The 15449-nt window shown below is 38.9% G+C and overlaps 1 protein-coding gene across 8 annotated transcripts in view; it reads left to right on the plus strand.

The window, feature by feature from the left end:
- The window catches only part of dock3 (dedicator of cytokinesis 3), a 970442-nt gene that overhangs the window by 908163 nt on the left and 46830 nt on the right, over nt 1–15449 (plus strand). For all 8 annotated transcript variants that reach the window (XM_051921401.1, XM_051921404.1, XM_051921402.1 and 5 more), the window contains 5 exons: nt 666–814; nt 6180–6266; nt 6841–6945; nt 9763–9904; nt 12526–12692. In XM_051921401.1, coding sequence (XP_051777361.1) covers nt 666–814; nt 6180–6266; nt 6841–6945; nt 9763–9904; nt 12526–12692 — 650 coding nt within the window. The remainder of the gene's footprint in view (nt 1–665; nt 815–6179; nt 6267–6840; nt 6946–9762; nt 9905–12525; nt 12693–15449) is intronic.

Below are 15449 nucleotides of genomic sequence, written 5' to 3' on the forward strand. Positions count from 1 at the left end.
TAAGGTGCACTTACCTTTTCACACACTTGACTAAGTCAAGTGAGAATTGAGTGCTGAGGATCCTGGATTGTGTTAGGAACATATTATTGTATTTACTTTTTTATTTTATTGTGTTTTGTTCTTTAAATAAAAAAGAAATAAAAACTGGACTGATTGTTATTAAAATAAACATAGTTTTACAGAATCTGTAAATTCATTTACTTCAAAGCACTTAACAAAAGGAGGACATAAACAGTGTATTATGTATGCCTGTAGCGAACAGATAACAGTGCAAACACCGTAAATAAGAGAACGCCTAATGTTGAAAAGGGAAGAATTAATTGATTCCATGAGACCAGAACTCTTTGCCTTTTTACAAGGGTGATATGAACCTTCTAAAACCTAAAAGTACAGCAACAATGCATTTGCAAGTGTTTTCTTCTTAAATTTAAATTATTTGTGTTCATTTTTTTCATCTGTGCTTTTTGTGATGTCTTCTTTTTGCTGATAACTTTTCCATTATTTCATAAAGGTAATGTCAAGTGCAGAGCAAAGACAAAACTGTCTGATCAGTAAAATTTGATGACATTTTAAAGTTCATGGAATTGAAAAAAGTGTATTAAGATTCTGTACACCAGAGCATAGCATGAGCTAGTTAACACTTTCTTTTCCATGCTCTTATACAGAGGCAGCATTTACACTGTTGCTGTACTGGGAGCTGCTTAATTGGGAGGATCGGCCGCTGAGAGAATTCCTACATTACCCAGCACAGAGTGAATGGCAACGTAAGGAGGGCTTGTGTCGCAAGGTCATCCACTACTTCAACAAGGGCAAGGTACAGTAAGTCAGCAGTCAAGAACACGGCAAAGCAAAGTGTCAATTGCACGGGTGTACTGTGGACACAGAAGCCAAAATGAGTTTTTAGCACTGGGAACAAGGGTCCAGTTGGGTTTGTCAAAGGCAATAAGAATGAGTGTTGGTCTGTGGTCCATTCTGCTATACTATGATTAGATATGTGGAAAATTAATTTGTTGCAATTTGTAACATAGATATTACTTTATTAAAGCTAATCAAATAATGTTACTGGGCCAGCACAGTGGCACATGGGTAAGCTGTCACAAATTCATTACCCTGCTTGGAGATGGCACATTCTTACTGTTTCTGTGTGAGGTTTCCTCTATGTAGACTATATACTGTAATAGATAGATAGATAGATAGATAGATAGATAGATAGATAGATAGATAGATAGATAGATAGATAGATAGATAGATAGATAGATAGATAGATAGATAGATAGATAGATAGATAGATAGATAGATAGATAGATAGATAGATGGCCAACATCCTTACCCAGACTGGATATCCTTGAAATGGAAGGAAAGGGGGAGACAGCTTACACAGGCCTTGTCTACCCCAGGACACTAGATGGAAGCAAACCCAAGCTTGGATCCCAAGGCACAAGGCATACCGGGTATTGTAGTCCTGGGGGACAGCCCTGTTGGGTCCCATGGGGACAACTAAGGGGAGCTACAGGATTTAGAGTTCCCTACTCCGTAGAGCTCCAACCTCACCCAAAAGTGCTTCGGAACCACAGCTTCATATCAGCTGAAGCACTCCTGGGAATTGTGCCTGCCACATTTGAGTAGAGCCAGAGTTGGGAGGAAAAAGGATGAAGCTTGCTGGGAGGAGTGGAGGCAGTGACCAGGATCGAGAGAGAAAGAGAGAGGAGGAAGAAGAAGACAAAATCGTACTTTACTGTGACTGTGTTGTGGGAAACACTTCCTGGGGAAGAATTTCCCAAAACAAATCCTCTTGTTCATTTTATACTTGTGTCAGAGTGTTTGTGTTGGGTGTTGGAGCTGGAACACCCCCTGTCGTCCACAGTAGGTAGGTAGATAGATAGATTAGATAGATAGATAGATAGATAGATAGATAGATAGATAGATAGATAGATAGATAGATAGATAGATAGATAGATAGATAGATAGATAGATAGATAGATAGATAGATAGATAGATAGATAGATAGATAGATAGATAGATAGATAGATAGATAGATAGATAGATAGATAGATAGATAGATAGATAGATAGATAGATAGATAGATAGAGGATAATTGACACAGAGAAAAATTCCTAAAACTACTAACTGTTCCACGAAATAGACGGATAGTGCAAAAGAAGACAGTCGACGCAGAGACAGTTCTTGGGCACATCCATGACCCTGTATAATGTAGGATGAACAAAAAAATAAATGGTCTTTTTACAAAGACAAAGTACATCTTTCCAGATGTAAGTCCAAACAAGAATGGGGGGTGCGTTTGAGGTAATGTGGATTCCAAGCCTGAAGTTGAAAGGTCCAGGAGGGAGGACAACAGAAGTGATATCATAGGTGGAAAGGCTGTCACACATCTGTTCTGCAGAGGGAGGAAGAGAGAAGGCATTAGATAGCAGCAGCCACCCCTGGTTCAGTTGGAAAATGACCACCATTAGTGCCTTTAAGCTGTCTCTCAAACGCACTTACATGCGTGACAGTAGATAGAACCTTCCTTTATCCAGAAGGAAACTGCAGGTTTAGAGCAGCAGAGGAAAAGGCACAAATATACGTATAAGAAGAATTACCTATAAGTAAATTAACAAAGTGATTAGAACTGCACATACAGTATGTGTCAGTTACAATTTCACTTTCTGGATGTCAGTCATTGGCACAGTATGTTACACATGGCATCATTGTCTGTTCAGCTGTCTATTAGACCGGCTCAGTATCCATTCAGCACACAAGGAAAATGTATTTTTGGACATTTAAACATTTAAAATATGACTTATTTAAAATGATTGATATAGTCTTATGCTCTGTGGAGCTGGCATCACTTTACTGTAAGGACAGCAAGAAATAAAAGTGCTAATAATTAAATATGATAATGCCATGTAGGTGTAACTGGCACCAACTGCTAGCATCTAATTAGATTTTAGTTTATAAGTTATTTTTTGTTGTAAAACTTTTGCATTTCAGGAAATGAGATATAATTATGAATGTGAAAATAAAAATAAATCAGCAACTCTAATCATCTGCAGGATATTTATTATGGATTTCACGCTGTGTTTGCTGAATGTTTTGCCTAATTATTCTTTTTTTGTAAGTGATCTTCCTTGGTAACTGATGGATATTTTTTGACAATAAATAAACAAAATATGTCTTGGATTTGACAACAGGGATGCTGGGGTGAGGAGGGGTGACATGATATGCATTTTTATTTTCTCTCTCTGATAAATTCAGTCATAGTCTGCTGCTCTGGTAAACATTACACGTGTCGAGAAGGAAAGCTGATGAAAAAGTTGTTTTTAAAGTTCATTTGAAATGGAGAAAGGAAAATTTTAAAGGGATGTGAAATACATAAAATGTTATGTGCAAGTAATAGCAGTTAGAATAAGGCCCACCATCTCTCCTGCATGTTGTAAAAAGTGGCTAAAGGAGGTTGGTGTCAGAAGTGGCATCTCTGAGAGGGGCACAACCAACAAACTTGGGTGGACCCAAAGATGGAAATTGGACCAGCAGAAAACAAAAAAACAAATTTAATAAGACATAGAGGTGAAAAGGTGCAACTAAGATTTATTGCACACTTATTATAACCAATAAGTTAAGGTGGTATCCTTAGTGCACCTTTATTTATATTCCTTAAGCGGCCTACCAACCTGTAAGAATTGTGGAATATGAAGGACAACCCAAAATTCCTAGAATTGTTTTAAAAAACTTTATTATAAAGCTTACAGCAATTCCCTTTTAGTCACCTTTAATATACTCTCCCTAAGATGCAATGCACTTCTCCGTGTGCTTCTCCTATTCCTGGTAACATTTTCTATACATATCTCTTGTTACCTTGTCTACAGCCTCCTACATATTTTTCCTGGATTTCTTCAATGGTGGCAGATCTTCTTCCCTTCAGTCTTACTTTTCATTATCAGGAGTAAAAAGAATGATCAGGGTTCAAGATCTGGCAAAAATCGGGGAAGCAAAGCAACAATCATATTATTTTTGTTATGTGGATGAGTTGCCATGGTGCAGCATGCAGCTTTGGGGGCGACACTTCTCCCTTAGCTTCTTTGTACAGACAGATAATTTGTGATTGGCAGTTCAATTCCCACCTTGCCATCATATGCCATGAAAGTATTTAAGGCAGCAATGTGCTCCTCTTGGCCTACAAGACTCTGGAGCAGGGGTCCCCAACTCCGGTCCTGGAGGGCCCCAGTGGCAGCAGGTTTTCATTCTAACCCTTTTCTTAATTAATGACCTCATTTTGCACCTAATTAACTTCTTTTGAGTTCATTTTAATTGACTTGTTTTTTTAAGATGTGTTCCCCTGAATTTGTTCATCGTTCCTCTGAATTGCTTCATTTCTTTTCTTAAATGGCACAAAAACAGAAATGAAATGTGAACTGAGTGAGCCAACAGAAGAACAGCTCAGACAGGGTCTCAAACTCTGACCAATTGCTTAATTAGGAGCCAATTCTTGTTGTTCATTAAAGCCGTTCTTAATTCCATGGCTTGTTGCTGCTCACAATGTGCAATAGCAGACATTTCTGAAATTGTTGATTTTCTCTTTTCTAAGAGCATTGGTTAAATGTTTTGTGGACCTGAGCAGATCAACATTCCTGAGTCCTTCATCTTTCTTTATTTTCAGATATTGTATGACAGACACAGTTTGCTGGTCTTGTTTTGGCTCATTTTGTATCTCATTATTGTTTGGCAGCAAATTAAGGAAAAAGAAACAATTAAGAGATTTAAGTCTTCAAGAGCAACTCAATTGAAATTAATTCAAAAGAATTTAATTAGCAGCAAAAACAGAGCACTAATTAAGAAAATGGTTAGAATGAAAACCTGCAGCCACTGTGGTCCTCCAGATAGATAGATAGATAGATAGATAGATAGATAGATAGATAGATAGATAGATAGATAGATAGATAGATAGATAGATAGATAGATAGATAGATAGATAGATAGATAGATACTTTATTAATCCCCAAGGGGAAATTCACATACTCTAGCAGCAGCATACTGATAAAAACAATATTAATTAAAGAGCAATAAAAATGTTTTTTAATGATTTAGACAGCTTTCAGAGGTGTAAATAGTGTAAAGGTCAGAGTTCAACAGCGAGTAGTGGGAGGTGCTAAGGTACTGAGGAGTCACATGGCATGGGGGAAGAACCTGTGACACAGTCTCTAAAGTCTCTAAAAGAGAAATCTGCAGTGGTAGTTTAATTAACTCTGAATATTTTTTCCAAAAAACAGTTTCTGAAAAGCAATTGTTTCACGCAGAAATCAACATAAAACGTCAGTTGCTGCATGCTGTGGCTGCCAGTTTGCCAAGAATATGTGTCAGGCTTGCTGCCAGGCTGTCTTTGTGTGGCTGAGTCAAAGTCACAGTGCATTACAATCTGGTTTCTACCTGTTATCATTCTTAAGTGTCAGTATAACGATTAGCTGGGAACCAATCAGTTGAAGCTGGTACCTCACATTCGTTTTCAATTACTTGTGTCAAAATCTGAGTCCGACGATTCCAGTTCAGAGATAACAGGCAAAACATCTTCCACGGAGTGTTTTGCTTTACGCATTCACTTTGATCTCTCGCCAAATGTCAGTGCCATTTTTTTGCCGTTGTTTGCGCCTTGCTACTCACAAGAGCGCAGGAAATCTCGGTTGAACCAATGAATCTAACTTTCCTTCTAGCAACGAGCGTCCAACTAAAACAGAGCAGTTGGTTTTATCAAAGCTTACAATCGATTACCATCGTCAACTCCTCCTTTTGACAAAAGTCGACATCAGTCCTGCAAGAGTTAAAGTATTTCAGGACAAAGACGTTGTCTGGCACAGAGAATGCAAGAAAGAGAAAGATACAGAAATACATGGTGACAATCAAGATCATCATCATTGAAATATCCGTCCAAATGAAAGCATAGCTTCTACATCCATAGATTGATGTTTGTTTGACGAGCACCACTGTGACTGATGTGAAGTGCTGTTTTTTAACTGTACAACAAAGATTGGAAACGTTCAGCTTATTTGCATTTTATTTTAAGAACCACAGGTCTGTGTGTTTCACTAGCAACACAGAATATTCTTATCGCCGTTGTTAACAAAAGTATCCTAACCTAATAATTTAATTGTCTGTGTATAATTCCCATTGTCTCTTGTTCTTTTCAGTGTTGGGAATATGGCATCCCATTGTGCCGTGAGCTCGCCTGCCAGTATGAAGCCCTTTATGACTATCAGAGTCTCAGTTGGATTAGGGTAAGTGGATGAAAAAAAATACAGATCTTTATTCTATTTAACAAAATAATGCTTACAGGTAGACACTAATGTGTCCAGATGGTGAGGCACCCAATCAATAATCAAAGTCAGCTTATAGATTCCTTCCAAGTATGAGATCTGCAGTGCCAGTGCCACCCATGTATGGGGTTAAGTGGGACTGAGAATGGTATGTTATATAAATAAGATGGTACTGTGGCTCAGTGTCATTTGGAATTGTGTGCTGTTCAGCTAAATTATGGGTCAGAATCACAATTCAAACTGGCAGCCTTGAATGGCATTTGTGCTGCTGACTTACTGCTTGCTATACTGTGATTAGACAATGAAAACATTTTGTTTCACTGAAAAGACCTACTTTACATATCAACACTTAGATGGAGGCCTTGTGGTCACTTGCAAATCTTTCTTCACATAATACTGAGGCAGCTTCCAAAAATCTGAAGAGGTGTTCTTATGGTGTAAAACGATGAAGCAGAAACCAGGACACTTTTAGCATATCTGATAAAAAAAACAGACATGTAACCTGCTTAAATATCTGTCTTATTTGTACTTCTAGAAAATGGAGGCTGCATATTATGACAATATTATGGAGCAGCAACGCCTTGAACCAGAGTTTTTTAGAGTTGGCTTCTATGGAAGGAAGTTCCCCTTCTTTCTGAGGGTAAGTAGATGTGTCTTTCTATTAGTCTTTCTTTAACAGGGATACGTCACAGATGTGCAGTTGTACAAACTCTGCATTTCATAACTTGACATATTGAATCTAAAGATTATTACTTCAGGTGGCAGAGGACAATAAGTAAGGTGTGAAATGTGGAGGGCACATACGATGCACTGTGCCCAGGCAGTGCCGTTCTTCCTGTACTGTGTTAGCAAAAATATTCTGCGTGTAAAGGATAGTTGTATGTCACTGTTACAATTGAAACCAAAGATGGACATTCTTTATTACATTATGTTACGGAACCGACATGTGCTCTCGTTCAGTGTATCACGACAGGTTGACTATCTGAACAGAACAGCGTCAGTTAGGTTAGAGTCATTTACATAACATAGTAAAAACCATTTGGATTTACACCAATCAGCACACAGATAAATGGTATATTCTAATAGATAGATAGATAGATAGATAGATAGATAGATAGATAGATAGATAGATAGATAGATAGATAGATAGATAGATAGATAGATAGATAGATAGATAGATAGATAGATAGATAGATAGATAGATAGATAGATAGATAGATAGATAGATAGATAGATAGATAGATAGATAGATAGATAGATAGATAGATAGATAGATAGAGTGAGACTTGCCCGGAAACCACATCTTTATAAAAAGCAAACTTTTATTTTGCACAAATAAACACAGGTATTACAGTCCCAAACACCACACACAATGCACACAACTAATATCACCACAATAAGGGCTTCTGTCTCTCAGTCCTTGGCCGCCTGTCTCCTCCTGGGAGCTGTGTCCTGCTCCCACTCCCGACTCAAGCTCCTCGATTGTATGAAGGTGGCCCCTTTTATTCCCGCCCGGATGTGCTGCGGGTGGCTAATGACATCCTTCCGGCAGCACTTCCTGGTGTGGTGGAAGTGCTGCCCTTTGCACCGTAAGCACTCCGGGCGTCCCTGGCAGGTTCCTCCGCCATCTTGCCGAGTGTGGCGGAAGTAACTATTTCCGGGTTCCTGGAGGTTTAAGGCACCCCCTGGCGGTGGCCACGGGTCCCAACGGGTTAACCGCTTTTCCCTCTTCTCCCGTGGTCCTCTCTTAATCCAGGGCGGTTGCCCTCTCATGGCCCGGAAGCTTTACATGCCCTCGTCCGGTCCTTCCAGGCATCCCGGCCAGGTAAGGAAAGGACCCCAGCAATCTGCCACGATAGATAGATAGATAGATAGATAGATAGATAGATAGATAGATAGATAGATAGATAGATAGATAGATAGATAGATAGATAGATAGATAGATAGATAGATAGATAGATAGATAGATAGATAGAAAGAAAGAAAGAAAGAAAGAAAGAAAGAACAACTTTTGTCCCCAGGGGGAAATTTGATTTTTGACAGAGACAAATGTCTTAATGTTAAACCTACATTAAATGTCTCAAAATAGTTACGCAGATTAAAAGTCTTAAATAAGTATCTGGTTCATACAATAGGACTTCTTACATGTACATTTGTATCAGAGAAAAAAATTAAAGTTAGAATACCTATAATTGGATATGCTAGTACAGTTGAGGTCAGAATTTAACAGACAGGCACAGTTTGAAGCACTCTGAGATTTCATATAGTAAGTTTTTCTTCCTTTACACCTGCCTGCTCCCGCTTCTCTTTTCTTTGATGAGCCTTGTCCTCATCTTTCATGTCTGCATGTCTGCATCCCCAATCCTTAAACAGTATATACCACATAACTAGATACATAATATTAATGTGTATGCTGTATATAGAGTCAAAAATCATCACAAACCATCACAGGTAATGGTAATAACTGGCCACTGATATGGGAATAGGTTGGAATGAAATAAACAAGGGAACATTACAATCACGTCTGGGAATCCCTGCCTTAGCCACTTGACTAGTTTATAACAGAGAAATGTGTTGATTGTGGTTTAGATAGGATATACTACATGCTATTCAATAGTTCTTCTATCCCAGAATAGCTATGATCTAATGTGCAACTGAAAATGAAAATCAGTGGAAAGGCTTCCTTCAAAAAATGTAAGCTGTAAGGATAACCCGATAATTTTAAGTTCCTCAGAAAACCCTTTACTGTCGAGGCAGTGAAGGGGAGCCAGAAAGGAGTCCTGAAACACAATTTTTATTATCTCTGTTGACACTATAATTTGCCTGCTTAATTTTGTTACAAGCCATGCAAAATGTGACATTGGTGTTTTCCATAATCCTACACAGTATGTTAATGTAACGGCATTACTGCCAGACAGCTTGAGAAATGGAGTCGAGTGAAATAAACTCCCCACTTCCCCCTTGTAGCTTCCACATGTTAAAGTTTAATTTATGAAATGGAATCAATCAGTTTGGATATTGCAATCTAGGATCTTGTGGAAAGTAAGCCTCTAATGTATTTTAATTACTTGTTTATTCCATTTGCCTTCCTAGAGGTTATAATTTCTGTTAAAACTGGACAAGGGTCCATAATAAGGATAATGACTATCATTAACAGAAAAAGTACTGTGGAAAACGATAATGGACATTCCCTCAAAAAGAGATTCAATAATGCATTTTTTTATTTAAGTATGCTCATAAATTTAGATATATTATGCATATTATGATAGTTTGTTTGATTATGAAGGTCACTGCAGGTGGAGTGTTTATATAAACAATTCATACATTTCATTAGTGTCTAATGTTTATGCATTTTTAACTGGTCACATTTTTACTGCTTTATAAATGTGGTTCTTTTACTTAACCTTAAGTGTCAAAACAATTACTGAGTTATTATGGCAATGTGGTTCCTCTACAGAATAAAGAGTTTGTCTGCCGGGGGCATGACTACGAGAGGCTGGAAGCATTCCAGCAGAGGATGCTGGGTGAATTCCCTCAGGCTATTGCCATGCAGCACCCTAACCAACCGGATGAAGCAATCTTGCAGTGTGATGCACAGTGTATCCTTTGCTTTAGACCTTCATGTGTGAATAAAACAGAATTAAAGTCTCTGGAGGTACCTGCAGGAAGCCAAATAAACTAATTTGACACTTCACTGTAAAGCACGCTTTACTGTGCAGGCAGCATATGTCAAGTGTCAAAATATGAGAGCGGATAACCTTGAAATGGGCAACAGGAAAATATTCCTTTTTATATTTCATAGTAGATTACAGAAACTCTCTGCTTTATGCTATATATGAACATTTATCATGCATAATTTAACGATAATGCCTTGAAAATCTGCCTTCCCTGCTGATTTTCCTTGGCATGCAAGTTTACTTATTTTCCCACCGTTAAAGTAAATGCAGAATTTAAATAACTACCAATCTGTTTCATAAAACAAAAAAAAAAATGAAACACGTTTTCTTATGCTGCATTCATGAATATTTACAACACTTGAAAAATTGCAGTTAGCGTTTTTATCTGGAGAGTGCAAAACACACTGCCGCAAGTCTTTTTATTTCTTGTTTTCATCAATGCATACCTTAACTACTCATACTAATATTTAAAAACAGGAATTAACATCAAAAGTAATAATATTGTATTAATCAAAGTCATATATTTAAAGTAGAGAAAATAAATACAGAATGTTAAAAAAATGTCACTGTAGGGAAAAAAGCAATTACAATCTATTAAATGTGTATGAACATAGTAAGTGAAAAGTAAAAATGGAAAAGAAATAATAATACAAAAATGACAAAAAAACACAATAATTTATACATTTAGATTTTTATATTTATTATAAAGAAATGTAATGATGACACCACAGAAATTGTATGATAATAAGATATAGGAATTAATTTGTATCACTAAACAAATCAATGGCTATAGCAAATACGTGGCATCTATTTGCAACACAATGAATATAACACACACACACACACACGCACACACACATATATATATATATATATATATATATATATATATATATATAAATAAAATCTTTACAACCAATAACCCCCCCCCCCCCGTTCACACTGACTTAGCCCCCCCCCACCTCACCACCCCCCCTCCACTACATAATTTTTGCTATATATTGCCTTTGATTCTTGTAAAACTAAGCATTATCCTCTGATGAACGCCCCTGGTAGGGGCTGAAAGCTCAGGAATAAAAACTACTTTATGATACGTGATTCATTTTTTCTCCCTTTGTGGATCTCCAGCTGCAAATATGTATATATATATATATTGTGGAAGACCAGCCCTGGCACAGACAGGCAGACACCAATGTTCCAAACACACACAAGTAACGCACTCTTCCTCTGCACCGCCACTCCTCCCAGGCAACCTTGTCCTCTTCCACCCGACTCTGGCCGCTGAGTGGTGGTTGCTGGCTCCTTTTATTGGGCACCAGGAAGTACTCCAGGTAAAAACAGACAATAACTTTATATAATGTTAACATTTACCAAAGGGGTGGAATTGAAGAATCGCATAATTTGGGGGAGGAACGATTTCCTCAGTCTGTCAGTGGAGCAGGACTGTGACAGCAGTCTGTCGCTGAAGCTGCTCTTCTGTCTAGAGATGACACTGTTTAGTGGATGCAGTGGATTCTCCATAATTGATAGGAGCCTGCTGAGCGCCCGTCGCTCTGCCACAGATGTCAAACTGGATAGCTCCATGCCAACAATAGAGCCTGCCTTCCTCACCAGTTTGTCCAGGCGTGAGGCGTCTTTCTTCTTAATGCTGCCTCCCCAGCACACCACCGCGTAGAAGAGGGCGCTCGCCACAACTGTCTGATAGAACATCTGCAGCATCTTATTGCAGATGTTGAAGGACGCCAGCCTTCTAAGGAAGTATAACCGGCTCTGTCCTTTCTTACACAGAGCATCAGTAATGTAACATCAACTTTAGAAAATAGTTCAATAATAAAAAGATGTGGAAACAGGCATCCTTTAATAGCCTTCAGGTAACTGCTGCCCTAAAGACCACGGCACCTGAGGGCATTAATTCAGTTAGAAGCCCCACCCCAGGAAACAGGAAATACAAACTGTAAGGGATCGAAGATGAGTTACAAATACAAAACAAAATGAAAACAAAGTACAGTCAAAGAAGTGGGGGGAAATAACAAAACCTTGTACCATAGAAGACCATGCATCATGTATTAGATATTTTCATTTAGCAGAAGGTGTTAAAGGTGTGTGTTTAATGTTATTACTGGAACAATGGATTACCTCACGAAAGTAATACAGCATATAGATGGATAAAGACTGGCAAAGATAAAGTTTAGTAAACTTTTTTTTTAGTATTGTTAGGTTGTGAAAATGCATTTTTAAGCACAAAACATACTTTTTTTAAAACTTAAAATAAAAATAATTCTCTTGTGAGAAGGTGTGGGTCATTGAAACCACACATTGTTATGATGAATTTCTATTCCATCTCGTGGATCGAAAAAAATCTTGACGTGCCTTTCATAAGAAAACAAAGCCTTTGGTGCTATGGCTGTGTCACAAGGAAAAAGTAATTCATTCTCAAGCAGGTCATCATCAAATGTGTATATTTATGCTAATAAAAATGGCTATTAATGTTTCTTAAAAATCTGTGCACATTGACTTTTGTACCTTAACTCCAGCGACTGTAGATTTGCAGATTTATGCAGTAACTCCAATCCCTGAAAATATGGACGTACTGCAACTGGACAGAGTGCCTGATCGAATCAAGAGTTTCTATCGTGTCAACAATGTACGCAGGTTCCGCTATGACCGACCATTCCATAAGGGGCCAAAAGATCGAGACAACGAGTTTAAGGTGAGCACATGTTCATAAGTTCTTTCCTTATAGTTTTTATTTCTACGTCTGAAGCACTCAAAACAAAGTATTTGTTTTCTAATAGTCAATACATTCTGTTCTCTTTAGAATTTAAACTCAATATTTTGAATTGTTGCCTCATAGTACCATAGAGATAAAACACTGCCACACTGCATTATAGTTGACTTCTTTAAAAGGTGAGAAATGCTGAACAAAGAGTAGCAAGTCTACTTATTACTTATTACAATATACTAATATTATTTATTATAATATACAATATACTTACAATATCTATCATTTCATTGTTTTCATTTCGATTTATTCTATTTAAATGCTCTTCCACTTAACAGCCTAGGGGATTATCAGGTTGGGTCAGGTTGGGGAGCATGCACTGGTATAGCACATTGCCGCACCCACCACACAACGAAATACCTCGGGATCCTGGTTGGAAACCCCCCAAGACAGACACATGGTTCAGTCCCACCTTCCGAAAATGACCCTCTATCTGCTGCAACCAGATGTTACATGGGCGTCCCCTTGGCCTGTCCCAGCTGTTTGTGTCCTCAACAATGAGGATGCTGTGAGCCGGATCACCCTCAGGGAATCGCGCCACATGCCCGTAGTGCTGTAACTGACGCTCCCTCACAATGCAGATAATGTGACTCATTCGGGACTCCCTGAGCAACCGCTCAGTCAACACAAAGTCAAACTAGCGGTACTGAAGGATTCTCCGTAGAGACACAGTACCTAAAGAGTCCAGTCTCAGATCACTGGATAGCGTGCATGTCTCGCAACCATATAGCATGACAGGAAGCACCAGGGCTCTAAAGAACTAGACCTTCATCCTTTTGCGTAGATATCGGGAGCGCCACACACCCCTTTCCAGAGACCTCACAATTCCCCAGGCTCTCCCAATCCGTCTTCTGACTTCATAGGAAGAGTCACCAGAGACATGAATGTCACTGCCAAGGTAAGTAAACCTCTCAACAAGGTCGACATTCTCTCCGCAGACACACACACTGCTGATGGCTGTGCCTAAGAGGTCATTTTAAGGCCTGGATCTTAGTTTTTATTAGGACACTCGCAAGCCCAGACACTCAGACTCCTCACTCAGTCTCTTGAGAGCCCCAATCAGAGCCTCCATTGACTATGCAAAGTCTCAGGATATCCCACAGGACATCTCAATCAACTGAGTCAAACGCTTTACGAAAATCGACAAAGGCTGGAAAAGAAACTCTGCCCATATTCGTGTTTGTGCTCCATTAAAACCTTCAGTGCCAGGATGCGGTCGAATGGTAGACTTCTTAGGCATAAAATTAGACTACTCTGTTTGCTGGTAGGTGAGCAAGTCACCACAGATCCTATTGAGGATGACCCTAGCAAGGACCTTACTCGGCACCGAGAGCAGTGTTATCTCCCTGTAGTTGCCAAAATCCAGACGATCACCCTTCCCTTGCCAGATAGGGACGACAAATCCCATTTTCTAGTCAGTTGGGATGACGGCAGTTTCCCAAATGGAAGCAAAGATTGCTTGCAATGCCAGGAGGACAGCCTTACCACCAGCCTAGTGAAGTTCACCCTGGATACCACAGATCCCTGCAGCCTTCCCTAGACTCAGCTCGTTCACCACCTGTGCAATAAATATATAAATGCAATATATTAATTACACTTATAGTTGGCATTAAAAAAGAACAGCTGGCTGTTCCGTGGCAGGTACTGTCATCTCCTACCTCGGCTGCTGGTGCCATCGCCTCAGTCTTTCTGAGTCCCTTGCACGCAGCGCCATGCACTCCTGACTGCCTCATCCAACATATTCATTCTGCTGGTTCTGTCCTGCTTGGCTGGCATAGGGTCATTGGCAACACCATCTGTCACACTTTCTCAACTCTGTGAGCCGCTCCAATGCCAGAATCCTATCTGAGACTTGACGACAATGCATGCAGGCCAGTGGATTATAGCAGTGGAGCAGTGTCTGCGAAGTGCTTGTAGATCTTGTTTGCTGTGCTCCTCTTTCTACATCTTACACAGGCATGGCACCAATATTGGACCTGGGCAGGCCTATCCCTGCCCATTTTTCTCTCGGTCCCACCCTGTTTTGAAGCATAGTTTTTTTTATTTGTTTAATTGAAAATTAGTCAATACTGCATACATGAACTGAATTTTAATACATATTTCCCTATATTAAAATATCATTTAATTATAAAGTTACATATCAAAACTGCCAGTGTTAAGTTTATCACTATAACAGTAGATTAACTTTTAAAAAGTATTTGGAAAGAGCATACATGGATGGTGATTATACAGCATTACAGCATACATCTACATAACAAGGTTTAGAAAACAAGATTGACTTTAAATTTTACCAATCACAGCCACTTGAGACACGAGACATTAACAGGAGGCTATCAGCTCTACTAGTCGACACCACTTTTGATTTTTGCCTTTTATTTGCCTGGCAGCTGCACACTACTGTCCATGTAATTTTATCGCAGGTCTGTCATTCAAAACCTACCTGAGCTGAGATACCAAACAGGAAGCAGTTTAGTTTTGAATGAATGACTCTTTAGCAACCAGCAAACAATAAGAAACAAATGATGTGAAAAATGAATGATTCTGTTTATTATGTCACATTGTGCATGCAGCGCGCTGGTCTGTGCGCTAGACTGACAATAGGCACACATTAAAATGAGAGAGGTGCTGACCTTTACAGATGTAAGGAAAGGCTATACAATTTGCATTTCTCTATTTTTGCTGTGG

This window comes from Erpetoichthys calabaricus, chromosome 18 (assembly GCF_900747795.2).
Source record: "Erpetoichthys calabaricus chromosome 18, fErpCal1.3, whole genome shotgun sequence".
Taxonomy (NCBI): domain Eukaryota; kingdom Metazoa; phylum Chordata; class Cladistia; order Polypteriformes; family Polypteridae; genus Erpetoichthys; species Erpetoichthys calabaricus.